This window comes from Labeo rohita, chromosome 7 (assembly GCF_022985175.1).
Source record: "Labeo rohita strain BAU-BD-2019 chromosome 7, IGBB_LRoh.1.0, whole genome shotgun sequence".
Lineage (NCBI taxonomy): Eukaryota > Metazoa > Chordata > Actinopteri > Cypriniformes > Cyprinidae > Labeo > Labeo rohita.
Genome location: NC_066875.1, coordinates 40924396 through 40950948, shown reverse-complemented (window position 1 = coordinate 40950948; position 26553 = coordinate 40924396). Strand labels below are relative to the sequence as shown.

The following is a 26553-nucleotide window of genomic DNA, read 5'->3' as shown; positions in this document are numbered from 1 at the left end:
GATCTGGACTCATTGCTGGCCATTTCAGAACTCTCCAGCGCTTTAGTTTGTATCCATTTCTGAGTGCCATTTCTTAGTTTGTAACCATTTCTGAGTGCTTTTTGAAGTGTGATTCGAGTCATTGTCCTGCTATAAGACCCATGACCTCTGGTGAAGACGCATCTTTCTGACACTGGCCACTATGTTGCGCCCTAAAATACTTTGGTAATCATCAGATTTCATGATACCGTTCACACAGTCCCAGAAGCAGCAAAGCAACCCCAAAACATCCAGCATGTTTGATTGTAGGGACTATGTTCTTTTCTTTGAAGGCCTCGTTTGTTTTTCTGTAAACAGTGCCATGATGTCCTTTACCAGAAAGCTCTACTTTTGTCTCATCTGTCCACAGTCTTTTGTCACATAGACAAGAACTATGTATATAAAATGTTGTAATAATCTAAACTAACCTTTCTTCCTTAATAACATTACTTGTATGTTCAGTGTTATAACAAATATGCTTTAATTATACAATCCATAATTCAGCTCTGACATCCTCCAGTGGTGCTGTAGATGACGAATCTCCACGTTCTGTGGATCTGGAAGTGTTGACTGACAGCACAAGCCAGTTTGTGCAAAATGTTGGCCTCAGAAAATCTGATGTTCTCTGTGACATCTGTGAAGAAACAAAAATGAAAGCCCTGAAGTCCTGTCTGGCGTGTCAGACGTCTTACTGTGAAACTCATCTGGATCTTCATCAGAAAGAATATTTAAAGAAACACAAACTGATGGACCCTGTGGAGAATATAAATGACTACATATGCCAGAAACACAAGAGACCTCTGGAGCTGTTCTGCAGAGATGATCAGACGTATGTGTGTGTGTTTTGCACTGATGGAGACCACAAGACTCACAACACTGTTACTCTAGAGAAGGAGAGTACAGAGAAAAAGGCACGAGTTACCTACAACATTAAAGATAAGTTATTATTCTGCTTTTAAATATTTTAACAATTAATAGTGTCTGTGTGTTCCCATCTGTCTATAGACTCATATGATGAAGACCCAGAAAGATGTGCAACAGATGATTCAGGACAGAATCAAGAAGATCCAAGACATCAGAGATTCAGCAGATCACAGAAAAGTGAGAGGATTTTAAAGATTCAATAGTTAATATTTTGATTTCCCTTAAAAAATAAATCTGATTATTTAAAGTAACAATGTATTTTTCAGAAAAGCACAGAGCGAGAGAAAGCAGCCAGTGTTGAGCTCTTCAGAGATCTGATGCGCTCCATTGAGAGATGTCAGACTGAGCTGCTGGAGATGATGGTGGAGAAGCAGAAAGCAGCAGAGAAACAGGATGAAGAGCTCATTCAAGAGCTGCAGCAGGAAATCACTGAGCTCAAGATGAGAAACACTGAGCTGGATCATCTCTTACACACTGAGGATCACCTCCACCTCCTACAGGTCAGTGTCTCTCTGTCTGCTCACATCACAGGACAACACTCACACTCCTCATGCTGAGGGATTTCTCCTCTCTCCTGCTGTAGATTGATCCATCCCTGTACAGTCCTCCACACACCAGGAACTGGCCTGAGATCAGAATGAACACTGATGTGAGTGTGGAGACTCTGAGGAGAGCTCTGACTCAACTGCAAGAAACTCTAGATGAGAAGCTCAATGAATCTGGTAGGTCAATATCTAATACAGCAAATAAAATACAGCTTGCTAAATAATATTAATTATATGACAACAAAATAGCATCTTGGATGTTGATTTATCCACACTTGATGTTTTGTTATTATTTGCCTCCACAGTGTTGAGGGTGATGCAGCATTATACAGGTAAAATGTGTCATTTGTACTTTTCTCTCACATTCAGAGATACAGATATGACAGCTAAACATATAAATACTTTGTTAAATATTAAACACATCTAAATCTTTGTACTGTGAAGATTCATATGCTCTTATCTTTCTCACAGTGGATATGACTCTGGATCCTGATACAGCTCATCCAAATCTCATCCTGTCTGATGATGGGAAACAAGTGAGACATGGCGACATTCAACAAAAGCTCCCAAACAATCCAGAGAGGTTTGATTACTATCCTGGTGTCCTGGGAAAAGAGGGATTCTCCTCAGGGAGATTTTATTTTGAAGTGCAGCTGAAGGGAAAGACTGACTGGAATTTAGGAGTGGCCAGAGAATCTAATAACAGAAAGGGACTGATCACAGTGTGTCCTCAGAATGGATTCTGGACTGTTGCTCTGAGGAATGGGAATGAATATTGGGCCTGCACTGGTCCGTCCGTCTGTCTGTATCTCAGAGTGAAACCACAGAAGGTGGGGGTGTTTGTGGATTATGAGGAGGGTCTGGTCTCCTTCTATGATGTGGAGTCCAGATCTCATATCTGCTCTTTCACTGGTCAGTCTTTCACTGAGAAACTCCATCTGTATTTTTGTCTTTTTAGTAAAGGTGATAAAGGTCAAAACTCTTTCCCAGTAACCATCTCACCTGTTATTAACACTGAATGAATTTACATTGCAAATATACAGAGTTTTACATTTTGTGAAAACGGCATTATTTTGATGATATTCATGTTCCAAGAAATGATAAGGTTATGTATCACACGATTATGTACTTTTGTTGTCCATGTTGTCACACCGTTAATTTTATTTGTATGTATTTTACAGAACATTTTATAAGCAGTTTTACAAAATGTCATAATGTTAATAATATCTTCATATTTTTATGCCTTGTAGTTGCATTTAGCAGATTACACCTGGGTGACAACATAGTTTACATGGTCAGTATTTTTGTAGTTGCTACAATCAAAGACTTTGTATACTGTAACTTAACATATACTTCATTGGTTGGGTATTTGAATGGGTGGATGCTCTTTTCCGTTATAATCAACAGTGAATGTTCTGTTGTTTCTTTTTTCATTTTTTTCCCCCAATTTTTTTAATATGTTACTTTCACATTTCTAAAAACCAACCCGTTTACAGAAATAAGAGTATTAAAATAAATTATTCAACTAGATCAGTGTTATTACTGCATACACTGCACTCCAATAATACTGGCACCTGTGATAAATAGGAGCGAACTGGAAAAAATGGCTTTAATGTTTATCCTCCTGCTGTTTTATTCATCATATGATATGTGGTTAAATTGTTCCTTATTGCATCATTTTATCCTGAATTTCAAAAGTTTAACATTTACTTCCATAACATTTACTGAGCACAATCAAACCATGGCATCTTATACTATAAATAAAAGTGAGGTAAGGTGAACCAGTTAAGTATAGACACATATTTATGAAATGCACAGAGAAACTCAAAAGAATGAGCTCAGGAAACAGTACAAGTAAGACTCAAACCTGCACCATCAGCAGCACACTGAGTTTTGTTTTGAGAGGTGTTCCTTTGCTAATTTGCTCTGCCACAGTACTTTAGTACTACATGATTTTCATGTTCTGAAGTATTCAAGCGCCAGTAAAACGCAGTAGCGCTTCATGCTTTTCAAAACAGCTGTAACCCACGCTGTATCTATGTAGGTGTTCTGCGCAAGCGCAGTGTGAAACAGCGGACGATACAACAGGAAGAAGCTCCAGCATATCAACAACCAAAGTCCTCTGTTTATCGAGCTTGGCATGAATATATTTGAGAGTAACTGGGGTAAAACCTTAAGCTTCTTCACTGTTTTTGTTGTGGTGATCGCCGCTGTTTTTCACTATCTGGAGAATTCAGAGACTGACGAGATCCCAAGGTGAAGTATTCATTTCGGACCACTACTGTCACGTCTATTACTATGTGTCCTACCATGGATACTAGTCTAGTATGTTGTTGCTTTATGCCTGCTTGTGCTAGCAGTATTTCTGCAGTACCATTCTTCTTGCTCATGGCAGCCTGTGAACGACCACACCTCATGAGAATGGCTGTTTTCAATCTTTATTTATTTACTTATTTAACCAGGAAGGTCCCGTTGAGATACATTATCTCTTCTACCAGGGAGTCCTGGTCAGTTGTATTGGTTTATTGTATTTAGGTAACATAATCAAATCCTGGAAAAAAAAATAAAAAAATACAGAAAACATCGTTTGACAGTTCAGATCATTTAAAATAAAGAACAAAATAAAAAAAGAACATAAAAAATAGGGGAAATGCATGAAATATGCTGTTGAATGGACGTGACTGGATGTAATTAATAATTCAGTTCACTTTAATTATGTACTTGATATTTTCTCAGCATGGACAAATGTTGTAATTATACACTAATGTTTTTTTTAAAAAAAGAAAGATTTCTGGGGCGGATTTGCATTAGTATATCAGGCACCAAAATATTAGCATTAATAGATTTAAACAATCCTAGACACATATTTTAGTACAAAATATTACAGTCGTCCTGAGATTTGCGAGTCGGTGAAGCAGTTATTACTAATAGGCATACACCCGTTTATTATAGTACACCTGTGCAAATTCTGCAGTGTCATGGTGATGTTACGCGATTCAAACGGTTGTGTATGCAATCATTTCTTCATTACAGAATGGATCTGAACGCAATGGAAGAGAATTACCGGCTGAAAAACAAATCGTGCTTCGTTCTCGGCGCTTCAGGTGAGACTGGAAAGGCGCTGCTGAAAGAAATAGTGGAGCGCAACATCTTCTCCAAGATCACTCTCATTGGACGAAGGCAGTTAACCTTTGAAGATAAAGCCTATGAAAATCTGGTAATGTATCAAGTTTGAGAATGTTATGTCCATCATGTACAGTAGCCCATAATGTGTTTTAACACTTATACATGCTTTAAAATGTACATTATAATCAGGGTTGGGGCCATTCATGAATTGAATTGAGAATGAATGGTAAATTCCAATTCACTTCCTGGAATGGAATTGGAATTGGAATTGGAATTGCATGCAGCTGACAGGAAATGGAATTGGAATTGAATTGGAATGTCAGGAAACAGAATTGAAATCAAATAAATTCCACTAAATTCCACTTGAGATATTTAGGCCTGAGAGATGCAATCTTGGTGATGACAATTTTCAGGAAATGATGATAATCGGATGCAATAAAAAGTGAATGAAATACATGAATGAACATGACTCATTTTTTTTTTTTTTTTGTGAGTTGAGACATATATTATGTGGTAATCATATATTGAATGTACAGTACATCCAGAAACTTATCACCATTGTCATTCAATTATTAATTCATAATGTACAGTTCTCATTTTTATTTACTTGCATTTGATCAACTCTATTTCATACATTACTTGGTATTTGTAAAGCATCATAAATAAAGTTCAAATCTATGTCTCTAAATGTAATCACAAATAAATGCTCAGAAACAGCAATAAATGGAATTCAGTAGAATTTCCCTGAATTAAATTCCACTTCCTGTAATTCCAATTCAATTCCAACTCTGTTTCCTGTAATTGTTGTTGAATTCCAATTCCAATTCCATTTCCTTCTTTGAATTGGAATTGTTGAGTTCATTCCTGAATTGACCCCAACCCTGATTATAATTAAGTGGCTTAAAGGCACAGTTCACCCAAAAATGAAAATGTAGTCAACATTTACTCACCTTCAAGCTGTTTCAAATGCCAAATGAATTTATTTCTTCTACTAAACACAAAAGAAGATATTTTGAAGAATGTTGGTAACTAAACAGTTAACTGACTTCCATAGACTGAATTTTCATTTTTAGGTGAACTATCCCTTTAAGAAAGACAGCACAAGCAGAAGCTAGCTCAGAAACATAAAAATGTGTATATTTTGTTGTTTAATGCAACGCAACTTTTTAAAAATGTTATTAAGGATTTTATTCTGAGTTTATTGTCCCTCTTGTTCTCTTCAGGTGCAAAAGGTGGTTGATTTTGAGAAGCTGGATGAGTACGCTGAGGCTTTTCAGGGCCATGATGTTGGATACTGCTGTCTAGGAACAACCAAAGCCAAAGCAGGAGCTGTATGTTTCAGATGTGATCATTTTGTGAACTTTTTACATGCATGAAGGAGTTTCTCCCGATCCGTAGTTAGGTCAAAAGTTTTTGATGTTTTTAAAGAAGCCTCCTCTGCTCACCAAGCCTGCATTTATTTGATCCAAAATACAGCAAAAGCGGTAATATTGTGAAACAGTTTTACTATTTAAAATAGCTGTTTTCTATTTGAATATATTTTAGAATGTAATTTATTCCTGTGATCAAAGCTGAATTTTCTCCAAGCTGAAAAAGACTCCAGTCTTTTTTTTTGATAATTAGAAATATCCAAAGATCAGCATTTATCTGAAATAAAAAGCTTTTGTAACATTATACACTATACCATTCAAAGGCTTGCAATCAGTACATTTTTATTTGGGAGCATTATAGAAATTGCTGTTTTTTTTAGCAAGGATGCTTAAAATTGATCAAAAGTGATGATAAAGACATTATTAATGTTACAAAAGATTTCTGTTTCAGATAAATAATATTATTCTGATTCATTCATTTCTGTTCATCAAAGAAATCTGAAAAAAAACCCACAATAATAATACATGTTTTTAAGCAGAAAATCAGAATATTAGAATGATTTCTGAAGGATCATGTGATTGGAATAATGATTCAAAAAATTTAGCTTTGAAATCACAAGAACAAATTACATTTTAAAAGATATTCAAATACAAAACAGTTATTTTAAATAGTAAACACTTCACAATTTTACTGTTTTTGCTGTGCTTTGGATCAAATAAATGCAGACTTGGTGAGCAGAAAACGTTCAAAAACGTTTGACTGGTAGTGTAGATAAATCCAATTATAGTCTGAATCACTAATTTCAACTTTTTTAATGGTGAGACATAAAATAAATGCAAACTACAACTCAAATTGGCAATGCAAGGACACTTTAGCAGCTGATGAACAAGACCATTTAAAAAGAAAAGCATTTTCTGTTTTTGATAACTAATGATGCATTTGTGGAGAACCCTTTGTGCATGTTTACATTTCAAAACTTTTATACATACTGTTTTGCGTGGGCTACAGGAAGGGTTTGTGCGGGTGGACCATGACTACGTCCTCAAGTCTGCAGAACTTGCCAAAGCAGGCGGTTGCTCACATTTTCACCTCGAATCCTCCAAAGGAGCAGATAAGACCAGCAGCTTTCTTTACCTGAAAACTAAGGTATTATAAAACCCTGTGCCTAGATTGGTGAAAATTTTGTGATGGAACTTGATTAACAGTGCAAGAAAGGACAAGCTTGTATTTTGATGTCACTCAAGCCAATCCATGTCCAATCCAACGCTGGTGTATTTACAGGGTCAGGTTGAAGCAGAAATTGAAGACCTTGGGTTTGAAAGGTTCTCCATCTATCGACCAGCGTGAGTTCCGCCAATTTTTTACAATACTGAATCAAGGAATAAAATCTGTCGCAGTTTCTCTCTCATACATCTTTGTGTATGCTGTGCATATCTGTTTTTTGTTCATGTGTTCTGTAGCTCATATGTGATTGTCCATTATAGGGTGCTCTTAGTGAACAGAGAGGAGAGCAGGCCGGCTGAATGGGTGGCCCAGAAATTTCTAGGTGCATTCTCCTCTGTTTTCCCTACAATGTCTATTCCCATCACAGCAGTGGCCAGGGCTATGGTTGTCAACACACTTAAAGATGGAGAACAGAAAGTGGAAATTCTCGAAAACAAGGCCATATGCAATCTTGGAAAAATTGGAGACAAAAAAATAGGACTTTTATTCTCACATTTTTATTTAAGTGCAATTCTGACATGATGTGATTCTTCAGCAAGATATGCCAAAACATTGTTTTACTGCAGTTTACTTGGATTGAACATTATCATATTACGTAATTTAAAAACATTCAGAATATAGAACTGCTATACACTATTTTAAGGGTGATGTGCTGTGTTTCTATATGCTTTATTTTTTATTTTTTAAATTTTTTTTGTTATGTTATTTTATATTGCTCAGGGAAAAATAAATGATATTCTTACTTGACCACAGCTATTGTGTATATGGTAATATTATTTTGTTTTTACTGTCTGAAAAGTGGATTAAAAAAGTCACCTGTCACAACTGAAAGACAAAAGCGTTTATTTGCTGTATTAAACTATATTATTATAACGTATAAACACATTATAACACTGTACAAAATAATTCAAAATATTCATATTTTACTTGCCAGCTGCTATATATTATGATATGATCCAACTTTATGACAGTGACAATACTGTTTTACACACTAGTCATATAAATATAGATTTATTGTAAGTCTTATAATAATTATACAACGTGAAGTGAGTCCAGGTTTTGACCGTAGGTATTGTGTTATTCTAAAACTATAAAACAAAGAAAGATAATGGGTTGTACCTGCATAAATGACATCTGATGCTTTGTTACTAACAAATACACACGTATACAAATATACACAAAGGATACAGAAAGATGAGGTATTCGACAGCACAAGGCTACTGCGATTAATAAAGAAACAGCGACCTCACATGGCGAGAGAAGGGAAGTACGTCAAATAAGAATGACCCGGATGAGATAAACTCGAGCTCAAGAGACTACAACATGGCAGCGTGCACAGGTACACGTGAATGTGTGAAATGTGATGTATATATTTGCTTTAACTTATTATGCGACTTAAATTGCGCTACTCTAGCGATTTGAATGGTGCATTTTAATTTTAGAGAATGTACTGAATTACTGCGTTTTCAAATGGTGTAATTAATGATGTAAGTCCTGTACCGTTATTTTGTGTCAGTAGCTCTCACCGGTTGTTTAGAAGGTGTTTAGTTGTTATGGATTATGTCATTGTGTCTTGTGATGTAGGTGATGATAACTGTGAGATGTGTGATGATGTACCCGAGCTGTCCGACAGTGATGATGAGCAATGGCAGTCAATGGAGGAGGGATCTGAACACATAACAGTCCCGTGTTTACTCTGTGACAGGTAACATTCACTGGAAATCATTCATGTTGATACGCTTCTTGAAAGAAAACTAAAAGATTGTGGATTGTGATCTGCTCAAACGTTTTTTTGTCAGAAACCTCTGAATAAGATGATATACGGCTGTATGTTTTCATGTTTACATACTTATATATACTGTGTGGTAAAATGAAGCATATTATTTCCAAGTTTAAATAATTTACTTTAATGTCGACTTTTATATAGCCAGAGGAAATTATTAAAATATCTGAAAATATTTACTTATTTTATTATCTTTTTTTCTACCCACTTTAAGTGTAATATAAGATGTATAAACCTAAATACAAACATTTTAACATTTCAACATTTCAATTCAAGTTTGAAAAGCTACAATAGTGAGGATAAACTAAAAGAAGAAAAACTTAGAGAATTACAACACAAATACAAACTCATAGATGTTACAAGGATGGATATTTGAACCTATGTTATTTTTTTGTTGTTTTATTTACATACCATCATAGTTTTGTGAATATTTTTTTTTTGTTTCATTTTAAGTTGTTACATTTTTAGTAAAATTTTGTTGTTATTAATATTTTTTTTATCTTGCATTTTAAATATTTCTTTTTATGTTTCATTTATTTTTATTTCAGTTTTAGTTTATTTTTAGTTTTTATTTCTAGTAAGTAATTTCAGTACTTTCACTTAATCATATTTCTTTTATTTGCCAATGCAATATTTCTAATTTTAGTTTGGCTATTTAAGTATTTAGTTAAGTATTTTATTTTATTCCAGTTTTTTTTTTCATTAACAAAAATGTTTTTATAGTTTTAAATTTAAACTATTGTCTGAACACTATATATAAAACTTTTATTTATTTCAAAGTAGCAAAACTGATTAAGGCTTTAGTTTTGTGTATCAGGACTGATCAGGAAAGGCTTGTGTTTGGAAATGACACATAAAACTAAATTCTTAATTTGTACATGAACAGCTCATGAGTTTTCTCTAGTTGTATCTGGTGTATCTAGGAGTTCTCTAGGTCTGGGTGTATTTGTATTTCTGTGTTTCATAGCTTTATTCCAAAAATGTGAAAAGAATCTTTAGAATTTAAATTTGAATTTTGAACTGATGTTGAACTGATACTTTAAAAGCTATTATTATCGTATCTATCTTTTTTCCAGTTTAAAAGAAACACAACTTATCTTTTACAGTTGGACATATGATTTGTTTTGTACTCAAGTATGTCTCACTTTAAACAGGACTCTCACCTCTGTGTCTGAAACGGTACAACACTGTAAGGCAGATCATGGTGTGGATATTCCAGAGCTTGTCCAAAAACACAGTAGGTTTTACAAACCAAGTGCTCTTCACTGTGCTGAGCAATACCTGATGTTTCTAAATATCTGGTTTAATTTCTCTCTAGGGCTTGATGACTATGGCTACATAAAGATGATAAACTACCTTAGAACTACAGTAAGTATCCATTTAAATTACGTGGTTCAAGTGTACATTTGTGATGAGATGACTGGACGTCTGACTAATCTTTGTGTGTTTTGTAGAAATGTTCTGCAGAGAGTTTGCTACTGACTTCAAATGGTCCATTGCCATGGGAAAGTGATGAATATATGAAACCAGCTTTACCAGATGACCCATTACTGCAGATAGGTATGAAAAGTATTGTTTTTGTGTCGTCTATAAGGACACATTCCTACTGTTTCGTCTTTTATTATATTTTAAAATGTAATTTTAAATGGCTGAAGCTGAATTTTCAGCAAGTCAACATTTTTCACAATGCACATTGTTTCAAAGCAGCTTTGCAGAAAATCATAACGTTAATGTTTGTAACATCTTAATATCTTCATTCCTTGTAGTCATTTTTGTCATATTAGGGTTGGGTGATAATATAGTTTACATCAGTTTATATACGTGAGTGTACTGTTTATATTTATTTATTTACTTATTTATTTATTTATTTATTTTTTCAAATGTATATATACTGTAGAGCATTGCAACAATATAAACAATCATATAGCCAAGATTTGAGATTTGCTATATAGTATATGTTGCTTTGCATATGCAGGTAAAGTAAAATGTACTATATATATATACATTTTTCAATATATTGCTGGGCAGTAATATAGTTTACTATATTAACATACTGTAGCAGCCATTACTCCAGTTTCTTATTAAGATCAATATTGTGCTGCTGACGTTTTGTGTGTAAACAGTGATTTCTGTTTTTTTATTTTTTCTTTCAGGGCTCTTTGAAAAATACATAACTCATAAATTTATAGAAGTATTTATTTGAAATAGAAGTGTTCTGTAATATTATAAGTGTTTTACTGTCATGTTTAGTCAGTTTAATGCATCCTTGCTGAATAAGATTATTTAAAAATAAATTTTATAACTTTATAACTGTTGAATGATAGGGTTTGGTGACTTGTGGAGTGAATGGTCATTTTTGTAACATGTTTGAAACACATATGTGCTACTGGCTTACATTTTGTCAGATGTTGAAGAGTTGAGTGAGGCCGCAGCTGTGACATTGAGCCCTGCGGCTAGTGATGAGGTGCCTCTTCTGCTTCAGAGAGCTAGAAAGGCTGAAGACAGAGCTCAGAGAGCTGAGGAAGCCCTGGCTCGGGCCATGGACGATCTGCACAAACTCAAGTCAGTATAACATTAGCCCCACGTGCACCGGGTCACTGTGATTCAGTGCTTTTTCTCCAGTACACTTAAGAAAAGTATTATTCAACTTGTTGAATAATATTTGTGACCCTGGACCACAAAACCAGTCTTAAGTAGCACGGGTATATTTGTAGCAATATCCAAAAATACATTGCATGGGTCAAAATTATTGATTTTTTTTTCTTTTATGCTGAAAAATCATTAGGATATTAAGTAAAGATCATGTTCCATGAAGATATTTTGTAAATGTCCTACTGTAAATATATCAAAACTTAATTTTGGATTACAGTAGTAATATGCATTGCTAAGAACTTCATTTGGACAACTTTAAAGGTGATTTTCTCAATATTATGGATTTATTTGCACCCTCAGATTCCAGATTTTCAAATAGTTTTATCTCGGCTAAATATTGTCCTATTCTAACAAACCATACACCATGGGAAGCTTATTTATTCAGCTTTCAGGTGATGTATAAATCAAAATGAACCCTTATGACTGGTTTTGTGGTCCAGGTTCACATTTATGCAACAATAGTGTCTTTTGTGTAATTATTCATCTTTGATTTGATTGCTTATATAATAATATTTATTCTTTATGAAACCCAATATTGCCTATGCCTTAAAACATGCTCTACTTGTTAGTATGAAGTTCATAAAATACGTCATGCAGCAGATGATTGACAGTTGTGAAAACTACATGTCGTACTTATGTACTTTGTATTCCCACACATAGATAATCAGACAGACCTTTTTCTCAGTTTTCTCTAGTCATGTTGCACAAATTAAAAAGCCCTTTTTCTGCATAGACAGACAACTTTTATTAAAACTCCATTTTGCCTATGGCAAATTACCCCTTGAAAGGAATTTGAATTTTTTTAAAAATGAAAGGAATAATGGACTAAAGGGATAGTTTATCTAAAAATTATTCTGTCATCAGTATGGCAGAACACAAAAGAAGACAGATGGCAATTTTCAGCTGAGATTTGGAGCCTAATTACAGGAGGGTAAAAATGACTTTTGAAAGATGGCACCATCATTATATTATTTGTACAGATTGGTAGGTCTATTAGTAAAATCTGGCTTTAGCAATCTTTGTTGCATTATATGCCAGTGGTGACCATTCAGAAATGAGTTACAATACTATATTGTTAATACTTCTTGAGTTACAGGCATGCAAACTTTGTAGAAAAAACTTGAAAAGTACTTTTTACCATTTTTGAATGGTCACCACTGGCATATAATGCAACAAAGAATAGCAGAACTCACTAGTCTCTATGTTAAAATAACATAATATTGTCGTCAGGTTTCTAAAATCATTTTACCCCGCTGTAATCCGGTTCTGAATCTCAGGTGAAAGTTGCCATTTTGACCCTCCTCAACAAAATATTGGGTTACTCAGTAAATATACGTTCACAATATTTAATATTTTGGTTCTCCTCAGTATACATGTTTAACTTTCTTAAGAAAAAATGTTGACAAAATCAAAAATTGACCTGACAAAATTGTAATTTTTGTAATATCTGTTTAAATGCTACTTAAAACTGTAAATACAAAATCTGTGGACTGGATATGTGACATACAACATAACCAATATGAATTTCACATTTCAGTTTTTAAATTATGGAATACACACAATAAAAGAACATTACTGCACACGCATTCCACTTGTCTATTAACTATCAATTGTTGTTATGGTATGTCACACAATTTTGTACGTAGAACTTAATCTGTAAGTGAAAGCTCTCACAGAGATGCTTGAAAATCAGTTCAAAATTCAAGAACAATATCCAATTTTGTACTTGCCATAACCCAAGAACAGTGGCAGTTAATTTAACTTAGTAAATTCAATGCAACACTTTTCTTTGTCTCTCTTTAGTTTACATTTCTTCATGTTAGAACCAAATTATCATTATTTAAGATGACCTAACCAATCAGTTGTGATAATGGCACAGTCTGCAAGCATTTTATTTAGGTAAATATATCATTAGAAAGTTATCTTCAGTCGTGACTGATTTGAAACAATAGCTCACTTTTGAGTTTGAGCTGTGCAACTCCAATAGATGTGTAATGTATAAGTGGGTCCAGCAGGGTGCAGCATAGAGTTCAGTTTCAAAGACACTCACTGAAGTGGATAGAGGTGCAAAAAAAGAGGCGGGGCAATAGAAGTTAGAGATGGGGTAAAATTCCACTGCAGTGGTTAAGATTTTGAGCGAGCGCTCACATGCACGTGCACGTGTGCTGGTGGACCGACCAAGCTTTCCTCTGTCTTAATATATATGTATATGTGTGTGTGTGTGTGTGTGTGTTGTTTGCATTGCCCCAGATTGTTGGCACAAGGTCTAGTGCTGAACGCAGACACAAGTCGTGGCCCTTCACGCACAGGGGCCATTGCTGAGTTGAGAGAAGATGAAGACGAGGCCTACTTTAGCTCTTATGGGCATTACAGCATCCATGAGGAGATGCTGAAGGTAGGTCTGTCCCCATCTAACATATATCTACGGCCTTATTTGCTTAGGCAGAAGGTCACAGGCAACTCACACTTTGTGCAAACTACTTAAAAAAAAAAAGATGCAATGGTGTGCTCTCTGCAGCATATTTTCATTATTCGCCATTATTTATTTTCCCACACTGCAATTTTCCTGATTTATTATTAGGATGTCATTGTTTGAGTGCTGTAACTGCAGTAGGGGAGGTTCAAGTGAGGAGCGTTTGGATCATCAGCTCTCATACTGCAGTACGTCCTGGAGAGGGCCAGTGATTGGTGCCTTGTCCAACTTGCATTAAACGGTGGTTTGCGTCAGAGTCGAAACTCTGCAGAGGAGAGGCGAGCTGTATGGTGCAACGCAAGCGCTGACGCCTTTTACTGTCCACCGTAAAATGATGCCGTTTACCGTCACGAGTCAGATGCCGCGATCTTTAACCCTTTAAATAACACAAAACTTTCCATGTAAGGAAAGTTAAGTCAACTTTTCTGTCATCTGCATCAGAAGTTGCACTCAAATGATTTTTTGATTTGTCAAAAAAATCAAAAGATTTTTTATGTTTTCCCTTCAGAACATCAAATCCTACAGGAATGGTAATGGAATTTCTGCCATAATTTGAAAGAGTTTTTAAATAAAAATCAAATCAGATGTCCTGAATAAACACAAATTCTGAAAACCCATTCTAATATGCTGATTTGATGCTCAGGTATTAGCATATCATATTTTTATTAGTTATTACTGATACTAAATTTTTAATAATGGTTTTTATGATCAGTGTTGAAGGTGTTGATTTTTGTGGGCAAAGTGATACATTTTTTTTTTAAATGATATTTTGATGAATAGAATATGTGAATGTTATTTATAACATTATAAATGCCTTAACAGTCACTTTTGATCAAATAAAATGGTAGTTTATTATATTTCCATATATTAAGCTGCAAAAACGGCATATCAGAATGATTTCTGAAGGACTATGAGACAATGAATACTGAAGCAGTTGCTGCTGCTTCAGATTTAATATTACAGGAATAAATTACATTAAAATACATTAAAACAGAAAAAAAGTTATTTTTAATTGTAATGACATTTCAAAATACTTTTTTTTTTGTTTTTTTTGATCAAATAAATGCAGACTTCTTTCAAAAACATGATAAAAAAAATCATAGTTATTCCAACTTTTAAACCGTTTAATCAAAAAAGGCACGGAAAACAAAAAATGAATTTTGAAAAAACTGAATACTGAAGCAATGGCTGCAGAAAATTCCAATTTACCGTTAAAGGAATGAATTAAATTTTAAAAAAAATATTAAAATAAAAAAGAAATATTTTTATTTGTAATAATGTTTCATTATACTATGTTTTTACTGTGGTTTTGATTTTTGTATTATTTTATTTTATTTTATTTTATTTTATTTTATTATTTTATTTTATTTTACATGTTCTGGTTTAAACTGATACATAATGGCTATATGTAATGTAATACATATAGTGTTGTAATGGCTCTGGTCTGGATTGTAATAGCTCCTGGCATCATGTATGTTCTGGGTGGTACTTATTCTGATTGGCAGGTTAATTAGCCATTTCTGGCTGAAATTCTGCTGGCAAAGCAAGACGTGTCAGGGTCAGTTTCATTTAATTTTTAATTTCCACTCCCAACAACAGCAACCTCCTCCCCTCCAAAAAAAAAAAAAATCATTACCAGTCACACATCCTTTGAATTGCTTTCTAATTCAATCTTGACTCTGTTAAAAATGAGATTTTTATTTCATGCTGCTTAACGATTGTTAATTTGATTTCCAGCGTGCTCCTTGACTGTCAGCTTTAACTGTGGATAAGGCGTTAAAATTAAATTTTTGCTCTGAATGATTGGATCGTGTTCAACGATTTCTCTCTCGCTGGGATGGGTTCGCTCTGTCTTCTTAATGGAAAGTAGAATAGTGACACTGTGTCATTACTTAGGACTTTGGTTGTCTCGTTTTTCGACAGGACAAGGTGCGCACTGAGAGCTATCGAGACTTCATGTACCGCAACATGGACGTCTTCAAGGACAAGGTGAGTATGGGCTTCTTGAAGCCCAGCCACTTTGGCATTTTTAAGTGTTGTAGAAAAAGCAACGATGAAGTAATGACAGTGGCGATTTAAAAAACCCTCGTATTATACCAAGCCGCAGTATTTTTTTTTTTAAAGGGGGTTCTTATGTGTCAACTGCAGTGGGCTGATAACAGGATAATGGTCCTTCAACGCACACACACAACATACACCACACCTCATATACAAACCATTAATTTTGCGCTGACATTGGCTAGATCTGCTCTAGCCAGCCGCGGTTGAACATGGATGCTGAGGTGACGCGCTGAGCCGGAAAGAAAAAGGTGAAATGGGGGTAGACGACGAGAGGCTTATCTCGGCCATCGTGGTCCAGCCAGTGGACTTTGGCAAATAAGGGTTAGACCCTGTCAGCATGATAAATGCCTCGGGTGCTATTATTACACATCTGCACGCTCAAGATGGCACAGACAAGCTGGCATAGCGCGGAAAGGTTACAAAATGCTCCTTTAACCCGCAGGTGGTGCTTGATGTGGGATGTGGTACGGGAATCCTCTCCATGTTTGCCGCCAAAGCGGGAGCCAGGAAGGTCATTGCTGTCGACCAGTCAGAGATCATCTACCAGGCCATGGACATTGTCAGGTGAGTCAACATCGGATTGAAGTAATGAACAGGATCTTGGGTGTATGAGAAAGGCCCTCTTGGGGTATACATGCTTGTTTTTTTAGTAAAAACAAGATATGGAATTACTCTATTGGAAATTGTGTTCCTCTTTGGTGTTTCTAAACATCTCAATCAATGTGAGTCCTTTTATGGCCTTCAGAGTGTTTTCCACATTATTCTTTCCTCAATTTCTTCCCATCAAACTATCCAGCTTTCTGTCAGTTTTGAGGCTCAACAATAAGTTTTTTTTTTTTTTTTTTTTTTTTCTTCCTGTTTTTCAACAGAATTTTTACTGGCCCGACCTCAATAAAAAAAATTTCAGCACCATATTTTTATATTTGCATGAATTATTTTTATTTAATTTGTTTTGTTAGTTTTCTTCACAGTGTTTTATAATTAATTAATTTATTATTATTATTATTTTTACGGCAAAAATCTGCAACATAGTTAATACATTTATTAAAAAATTGCTGTAAACTGTGGCATGTAATGCAATTACTGATAAATCTGTGGAATTTGCCGCTGCGATGTGGAGTACATCACAGATAACAAACATAAATCGTAAAATTATGATTTTTTTTTTTAATATATTTTGCTGGCCCAGATATCCCATTATTTCTTTTTACTTGCAATATCAGCTGTTTTACTGTCCCCACTACTAAATAAGTGTCCGTTTTTATTTTTAGAAGCATATTTTTAGATATATTTGCTTGAAATATTAATATTTTATTAATAAATGTTACTTTTTTAAATTATTATTATTCATCAAGAAAATTGGTCACAATCTGAAAATTATACTGCTCCAATGTAAATCATTCATAAATGACCTTTTTTTTTCACTTTTTTTTTTACTGGAAAATTATACTAAGGAATTACTGATTGGTTTGTAGTTTATTAATTATGCTTTAAAAGACCATCACAAGTAAATTTTAGTTTTGGCAAGTTTGATATATGTGACCCTGGACCACAAAACCAGACATAAGGGTCAATTTTATAAAATTGAGATTTACGATCTGAATATATATATATATATATATATATATCTGAAAGTTGAATAAATAAGCTTTCCATTGATGCATGGTTTGTTAGGATAGAACAATATTTGGCTGAGATACGACTATTTAAAAATCTGGAATCTGAGGGTGCAAACAAAAATCGAAATATTGAGAATTTTTTGAAAACCGCCTTTAAAGTTCTTAACAATGCATATTACTAATCAAAAATTAAGTTTTGATATATTTACGGTAGGAAATTTACAAAATATCTTCATGGAACATGATCTTTACCTAATATCCTAATGATTTTTGGCATAAAAGAAAAATCGATAATTTTGACCCATACAATGTATTTTTGGCTATTGTTACAAATATACCTGTGCTACTTACGACTGGTTTTGAGGTCCAGGGTCACATATGTTAGCCAACTATATAACATCACGTTGGTGACCAATCATCAGAATTTGCACAAACAATATGGAATACATTATAGAAAACCAAACATATAAGTCATTAAATTGGATATACAAGATCAGCTAATGCAGAATTGGCCTAAAAGGGGAAATGGTAGTTCTGTCAACTGGCCGGAGAAACACTCTCACACCAAACCTGGGCCAGCGAGCTCTATTACCCTGCAATCTCATCCCCCAACTAGTCCTCTTTTTATTTGTCTCAGTGGTTGACTCCAGTGTGTTTACGGGCTGCGGTCACGTTCCTAAAGGCCTGTCATTTACCTTTTTCCAGTCGACTTCCAATCTCCCCTACTTCCATCCCGGCTCTGTGTCTTACACGCACGCTCAACATACAAATGGACTCCAGGCTGCCCTATCTGCTTCCTTTACGACCTATCTGCCCATTAAAATTACCTCATGTATCACCTCCGAGAGCACTTCTATTTCATCCAGGAGCAGGAATATCGTTTTATTTGTTGGAGTTGAGATGTGCTCACCACATGTGGTGTCTCTGGGAGATTTTTTTGATTATGGTTATTGTTATTATGCAAGTCTGAGGCAGGAGCAGGCAGGAGGATGAAAAGAAAATGAAGTTTAATTTTACAGCTCGCTGGGCCGCTGTTGGGCCAACGCCTCCTACATGCTGCCTGAGTGTGTATGCGTTTTCCGATGGTGCTGTTTCTGACATGCAAGATGCGTTATGCAGCTTTATAGAGGCGAGAATGAAGTATCTCAATTTAATTTTTAATTGAATGCTAATATATGCATAAAAAGCAATATTAAAGGAATGAAACAAACACTTTGAAAGAAATGCATGTACAGTGAAGTGTTCTCCACAGTCTTGTAAGTACCATTTACTTTTAAATTGAGTAATCAAGTACTTTACAGTAGGAATATGCCCAAATAGTGAATCCGAATTCGTGAAGGCACGGAAAACCAATAACACACTCTACGGAGCCACTAAAGGGACATGATTAGCCGCTTGCTAGCAGTAGCCTGTTATATTACAGTACATTAGATTTCACTTACCACATAAACAGAGTAAGGAGAGATGACTATTAGAAAGTTTGCGAATGATTTGCAGATCCTGAGCGCCACTGACAAACATCTACAAACATATAAAATGTGTGGTAACACATCAGAACACAGTATTCGGATTCGGGCACATCCCTACTTTACAGGGACTGCAAATGAGGGAAATCAGAAGCAGTTTATCATGAAAGAGTCAAGAATATTAACAACATCTCAATACAGAGTTTTGAGAGTAAAAATGATTTTTCAAAGAAGTAATTAAAGCAAAGTTTATTGGAATTGTACAAAAAAAACTATTTTTGTTTTTCTACTTAATTTCATGTTTAATTCCATCTGTTACTTGCTGGTTCTTTTTTTCTGGTAATTTTTTTTTTTTTTTTTTTTTTTTTTTAGTGTACAGAAGCGTAACTGCATGAGCGTTTACTTTTATTTATGGAAGCATCTTTGTACACTATAAAAAAAACAGTAGTTGTTAATAAAAGTGATTTATTATTATTATTATTTTTTTTTTTTTTACAAGAACATGCTATTTCAGACTTTCTGTATAAAAATGTCATGCTTAATCAGTATGTTTCTCATTTCATTGTTTCTTTGTATAATTTTCTAGTAGTTTCTGAGTTAAAAATAAGTCCTGCACCAATTTTTATTTTATTTTATTATTTTACTAGCTGTTTCTGAGTAAAAAGTAAATCCTCCACCTTTTCTATTTTATTTTATTTTATTTTATTTTATTTTATTTTATTTATTATTTTATTTTACTAGCAGTTTCTGAGTGAAAAGTAAATCCTGCACCAATTTTTTTTATTCTATTTTACTAGCTGTTTCTGAGTAAAAAGTAAATCCTCCACCTTTATTTTATTTTATTTTATTTTATTTTATTTTACTAGCAGTTTCTGAGTGAAAACTAAATCCTGCACCAATTTTTTTTATTCTATTTTACTAGCTGTTTCTGAGTAAAAAGTAAATCCTCCACCTTTATTTTATTTTATTTTATTTTATTTTATTTTATTTTATTTTATTTTACTTTACTAGCAGTTTCTGAGTGAAAATTAAATCCTGCACCAATTTTTTATTTTATTTTATTTTACTAGCTGTTTCTGAGTAAAAAGTAAATCCTCCACCTTTTCTATTTTATTTTATTTTATTTTATTTATTATTTTATTTTACTAGCAGTTTCTGAGTGAAAAGTAAATCCTGCACCAATTTTTTTTATTCTATTTTACTAGCTGTTTCTGAGTAAAAAGTAAATCCTCCACCTTTATTTTATTTTATTTTATTTTATTTTATTTTATTTTACTAGCAGTTTCTGAGTGAAAATTAAATCCTGCACCAATTTTTTATTTTATTTTATTTTACTAGCTGTTTCTGAGTAAAAAGTAAATCCTCCACCTTTATTTATTTTATTTTATTTTATTTTATTTTATTTTACTAGCAGTTTCTGAGTGAAAAGTAAATTCTCCACCAATGTTTTATATTATTATTGTTATTATTATTATTTATTTATTTTTTTTTTCAGTGTATAAACTAAGAGATGAATCAATAACTTATACATTCTGGAATATTTAGTATGGACTAGTTCTGTAATGCAGGTGCATTGCACAATTTCATTTTGGACTTAATGATAAATTCTTTCAGGACAAATAATATATACTAAATATTTGAGATTTGCAATCTTTTTTGGATATTTGATAGTCAAAAACAATCAATTCTTTGTTACACTTATATTAGGTGAAATGTTGCTGTGGCTTTTTGTTCTGTAAGTGTCTTTATTAATGGTTTAGGAGCATTTACACCAGAAATCCATATAATCCCCACATGATTTTAACAATTTAGGTACTTATTCCCTAGATTACACCATTTAACACCAGTCATGATGGTTATTTGGTGGATAATCCAGTCTGTCATGAACACTTCACAACTTAAATCCAATCATTAGTCCCAGAGGGTCAATATACTTGGATCATATTCCCTAAACCAAGTACCATCCAGTGGAGGGAAGTATTAAAGCGTCCCAAATCCCCCTCCTTCTCTTTCTCCCCCCGTAGCTGACATTGTCCTCTAAATTAACCCAATAATGAGATTAGTGTTTCCTAGCTCAAGACAGTCCGCCGAAGGAGGGGCGGATAGAGGGAGCGCTACAATGGGATTCTGGAAGAGTGTGATAGCGCGAAGGTGCAGAGATAAGGATCGGTTGGGCAGAAATGCGCTCTGCAGCCTTGAGTAATGACTCTGTCCCTAGTAACATTAGCTGTCATGATAATGGAGTATTTAGAGAGATTGATGCCCAGGGTTACCGGTCAAAATGGGAGCGATCATTTAAATAAGGGGGGGGTTGGGGGTGTTCATGCACGTTTTCACACTTACACACAAACAGTCAGGTAAACTGTAGTTTGCTGACCCTTGGTGCAAAAGGTCATGGGAGGAGGTGCTGTCAAATTGGGACCGTTAGTGTTGTTGTCCCAGTGAGTCTGCTGTGGTGTGTGTAATTTTGATTAATTAGCAGCCGTCTTTGAGGAGATGGACTCCCAGCCAAATTAGCGTAATTAACATTCATTGTCTTAGACAAGGTGTTCTAGTAACATGCGTTTTGTAACTTATAATTTATTTATTTTAGTGTTTTGTGCTCTTTTTATTTTATTTCATTTTACTAGGGGTTCAAGCGCGAAGCGCTGAAACCCTGTTATTATTGTTAGAATGGCCAAGGTTCAGCAATTTCCACGTAAAACTGATTGTGCAGAAGTTGTAGAGACTTGAAACTTGGAGGGATAGTAGTACTCACACCACCGACAGTGTCACCAAGGCTCATCCCAATCGGCCTGACGGGGGCGCTACAGCAACCCTAAGCCGTCAGTCATAGGTGAAATTTTCGGGTATTTTGGATTTTCTGAAAAACTTTTGTGAACTAGTCCTAGGTTTTTCGCCCGATTGGAACCAAACAGTGCAGAAAGACTCTCTGCAGAGTGAATATCAATAATTATCACAAAAGTTTAACTTTCAACTCACCGTCGCAAATGGATGCCAAAACGTTTGAAAGGTGCTTGGCCAATTTTAGTAAAACTCCTGAACAGAATGAGATATCTTTGCCAAACTCAGAACACTTGCGTAAGAGCTCAATCTGAGGTCACAGTGCAAAAATCGCAGGGCTTGGTCACTTGGTGGTGCTATAAGAGATGAAAAAACATAAAAATGGCTATACCTACACAACCATTTGCCCTATCAACATGAAAATCGCTGTGCACAACCTTGTTCCAAAGTGCCACGAGTGTCTATAAGTACATTTGCATATCTCAGGAAACATGGCAGATAAGTTTGAGCACCTATTAGACAAGGTTAACGGAAGCTGATCGGAACAAAACTCTGTGGGCCTATTTGACACACGGCCCCACAGGTATGTTAGAAATTTGAAATCAACTGGCCACGTTGGGGTGATATTGCATTTTACATTGCTTGGTTTTTCGCACAAGCACGCAATATTCGTATCATATGATGGAACATCTCATTCCGGACAACCTTGCCTCCAGAACCACTGCTGTCAATCAAATCATTTGTTAAACAATTGAGAAGATGTAAAAAAAAAAACAAAAAACACTTTTGTGAACTATTCCTATGTTTTTTTATTCAGTCGGGAAAACAACATTGCAGTACAATTCTCTGGACTCTCCAGGTCAATATTTATTAAAAAAAAATTTGAAATGTATCCTTTGGGAAGCTGTAACGGGCTTTAGAAAACGGGCCTGTCCAAATTTACCCCAAATCCTATAAAGCCTGAAAAGAAAACTCAAAACTCGAAACCTGCTGAGCACACATGACAGCTGATGCTAAACAAGCATGCAAAGGTTTAAGGAGATCGAACCACAGCTGGCGCTATAACAGTCATACATGTTAAAAAACACAATATTTCTATGGAAAATTACCTGGATTTGCCAAAAATGCTTTTTTAAATTTTTTTTATTTTGGGTAGTTACAGGCTCGCTACATACTGTCTATTTCATATGTGCCTAAATGCCTTAAAGTGCTTGAATCTCAGTAATCACTGCTTGCAGCTATATTTTTATTTTATTATTCATTGAAGCACTTGCAACAAAACATAATGTATAATTTAAAATATTTATTTAATTTAATGTAATTAATAAAATCTATATACCAACATCTACTATAAGTGTTGGATTAAAAGTTTATTTCCATTTTTTATTTCTCTAGATCAAATAAACTTGAAGACACCATCACCTTTATCAAGGGCAGAATAGAGGAAATTGACCTTCCTGTGGAAAAAGTGGACATCATCGTTTCAGAGTGGATGGTAAGTGGATGTTTGTAAGTGTTTTTCATTTTGTAAATACTAATATGCTTTCCAGTGAGAAGAAAAATTTACTATACATGTACTTTTTTGCAATGGAATGCACTGCTCATTGAAGCAAAATGGCTAGCTTTGTCTGTAAAAGTCTGCATTTGCAACAATTATAGTTGGGTTTGACCCAAAGCTAGACATAAAGGATTTGTATGTGTCGGCGACTTTTTTTTCTGCCCAATCATTTCCCTTTTCAAAACCTGCCCAGGTGTTGGAAAATGAAAAAGCTGAGATGATGTATTGTTGATTGATACATGATATATTGCAGGAAAAACCCATAATGGCATAACTTTCATGCCTCATTTTAGAAGCCAGGCATCACTCCTCATTTATATAGACATGACTGATGTTAAGTATGAGAAGTGAAACTTTAAAAGACACACTCGTTAAAGGAATAGTTCATCCAAAAATGAAAATTGGCTGAAAATTGATGTACTTTCTAGATGTAGATGAGTTTGCCTTATCGTAACAGATTTGGAGGAATTTAGTATTACATCATTTGCTCACCATCGGATCCTCTGCAGTGAATGGGTGCCGTCAGAATGAGAGTCAAAACAGCTGATAAAAACATCACAATAATCCATAAGTACTGGTGGATTTCAGGAACAAAAATATAATAAAACCTTAAAACTGGTTAAAAAAATACGTAATATTATATGTATATAATATGTAATATTTCCCAAAAATCTGACAATATCAAACAAAAATATTATATTTAATTTAAAAAAGTTGTTTTTTTTAAAACACTGATTGTAAACTACATTGGCACATTGTGTAAATGCAATGCAAAACTAGAATGCAAAATGCATTTTTTTCCACCAATCACCTTGTCTCTTTATGGGCTCTGAAGAGCACTATTAATCTAGATTTGGAAATCTGAAAAAGTGTGCATCTGGGTGATCCAATCCAGGTTTGCTTTGGAAAAACTGGCACAAAAGTAAGATGGGTTACCTGATCCTGGATAGCAAAACATTGGATTTCTAAATCCAGATCATTCTGACCCAGATTGAACTTTAACAACTGGCCCCTGGATCTTAAAGGGATCATTTACCCAAACATGAAAAATCTGTCATCATTTACTCACCCTCATGTTGATTCAAACCTGTATGGCTTTCTTGCATTTGCGGAACATAAAAGAAGATAATTTTAAGTATGTTGGTACCCAGCATGTTTTGGTTACCATTGACTTCCGTCTTCTTTTATTCTCCACTGAAGAAAGAAAGACTTGCAGGTTAGTGAGTAAATGATGACAACATTTTCATTTTTTTTTATGAGATCTGTCCCTTTAAATCTGATCAAACACTGCTCATCCATAGTAAAATAGCCAATGCAATAGCCAGGACATCAGTTACATTTTACATTATTATTCTAACTCTTACTTGGCTGAGGAATCGTTTATTGTGATTATTCTTAGTGGTGAATTTATTCAAATTGATCTTTTAACTTATTCCTACGGCTGCTGCTTGAAAAATGAGGACGTTTCATGCTGTGCTTGACTCTTTTTAAAATAATGTTAAAATGACTATATGCATGCCATCTTGTGGATAACTGCTTTGATTTTTATCCTAGCAATACAGAGAAATTGGTATTATGGATTTGGCAGAGGGGCAGGCGATAAAAGCTTGTATTGCACTGCACTCTTTGTTTAAGTTCCCTTAATTTGTAGTCCAGTAGGAAAGGGGAAAAGTAGGTCATAACTCGAGCCACCTAGCCACAGGCTGAAAAAAGGACATTGGAGAATTACTCTCTAAATTTGGACATTTCCAGGACTTCCCATGCGAATTCGACCTGCATGCGATTTTCTGCTGTCTCTGAGTTTTTTATCGCTTGCAGGTTAATTGTGAAATAATAAATGTTTTTTATTATGTCCCTTTTTATTTGCATGTTAGGGCTATAATTCAACAAACTCACTGCCTGAGGCAGCGGCGAACGTGTGTATGATTTTGCAGTATGTACCTGTGTTTGTATGTGTGTGTGTGCGCAATGCTTTTGACAAAGTAACCTGAGATTTGGGTCACTGGAGCACATTATTTTATGATTACAACTCCAGCTTGCTAAATGGTTTAAAAATCCTGCCCTTCATCATCTGTGCAATGTCGTCAATTTCATTCCGAAAACGTCTGAAGTGTTTGTGCATTGCCACCATTTCCTTGTGAAAGCAGGGGAGCGTACAGCCGTTTTCTGAAAATCATTTTTCAAAATGTTATGGAACAATAGTTTTACAATTACCTTATTACACAGAGTTGTAGGAGACACATGTCCACAGAAAAATGCAGTCACCCTGGTCCACCACCTCCGATATCTAACTTTGACGTGCTTGTCAATCCAAAAGGATTAGATGCTGAATCGGGTCAAATGGTCGTGAGCAAAGTATTGCTGTACATTGATCTGTAAAAGCTTCCAGACCATTAAAGTAAGGTACAAGATAAGCAATGAAAAAAATGTGGTGCAGGATTTACTTCGAAACCGTTTTCTCTCAGAAATTGTACATTTCACAAATAATTACAAAGAAACGGCAAGTAACACATTAAAATAAGTGTGAAATGTTGAAGTAGAAAGACTGAAATACTATTTTCTTGTAAAAATTTGCTCAAATATTTTTTTTTAACAATTTCAAAAAAATAAATAAATAAATAAATAGTTAAAAAAAAAATATATATATATATATATATATAATTTTTTTTTTTTTTACATTGTACTTATAAAGCTAACAGATATTTAAAAGTGCACGATGGATTGTAAGAATTTAAAAATTCATTGAGCAAGTACAAAAAGCTATTCTTTCCTTATTGATTATAGTAAATGTACAATATAGATATTTTTTTATAATAATTTAAATTTGTAAATGTTTTTACTTATATATTTTATGTGATCTTTTTTTTTTTTTAGCGTTTTGTGTACAGGTGCATCTCAATAAATTAGAATGTTGTGGAAAAGTTCATTTAAGTAATTCAACTCAAATTG

General features: G+C 34.3%; 3 protein-coding genes across 4 annotated transcripts in view; all 3 read left to right on the top strand.

Annotated features, from left to right (window-relative positions):
* Positions 1 to 515: 515 nt before the first annotated feature.
* Positions 516 to 2509, top strand: LOC127167566 (zinc finger protein RFP-like; the record flags this gene model as incomplete). Its single annotated transcript, XM_051113696.1, has 6 exons — positions 516 to 929; positions 1024 to 1119; positions 1209 to 1442; positions 1526 to 1664; positions 1793 to 1819; positions 1959 to 2509. Coding segments are annotated over 6 exons (1461 nt in total), but the record flags the coding sequence as incomplete, so codon positions are not given.
* A 1054-nt stretch (positions 2510 to 3563) lies between these two features.
* On the top strand, positions 3564 to 7960 carry htatip2 (HIV-1 Tat interactive protein 2). Its single transcript, XM_051113934.1, has 6 exons — positions 3564 to 3743; positions 4521 to 4704; positions 5837 to 5944; positions 6993 to 7130; positions 7266 to 7327; positions 7469 to 7960. Exons 1-6 carry the CDS (start codon positions 3628 to 3630, stop codon positions 7728 to 7730), a joined length of 870 nt encoding a protein of 289 aa, XP_050969891.1. The 5' UTR covers positions 3564 to 3627; the 3' UTR covers positions 7731 to 7960.
* A 525-nt stretch (positions 7961 to 8485) lies between these two features.
* prmt3 (protein arginine methyltransferase 3) overlaps positions 8486 to 26553 on the top strand; it is a 70673-nt gene continuing 52605 nt past the window's right edge. Inside the window, exons 1-10 of one of the 2 annotated variants that reach the window (XM_051114988.1) lie at positions 8486 to 8547; positions 8793 to 8913; positions 10146 to 10228; positions 10310 to 10359; positions 10446 to 10551; positions 11397 to 11553; positions 13894 to 14038; positions 16040 to 16105; positions 16620 to 16741; positions 23442 to 23541. In XM_051114988.1, the coding sequence (XP_050970945.1) occupies positions 8532 to 8547; positions 8793 to 8913; positions 10146 to 10228; positions 10310 to 10359; positions 10446 to 10551; positions 11397 to 11553; positions 13894 to 14038; positions 16040 to 16105; positions 16620 to 16741; positions 23442 to 23541 (966 nt within the window). In that variant the 5' untranslated portion in view covers positions 8486 to 8531. The other variant, XM_051114989.1, reaches the window with a different exon arrangement.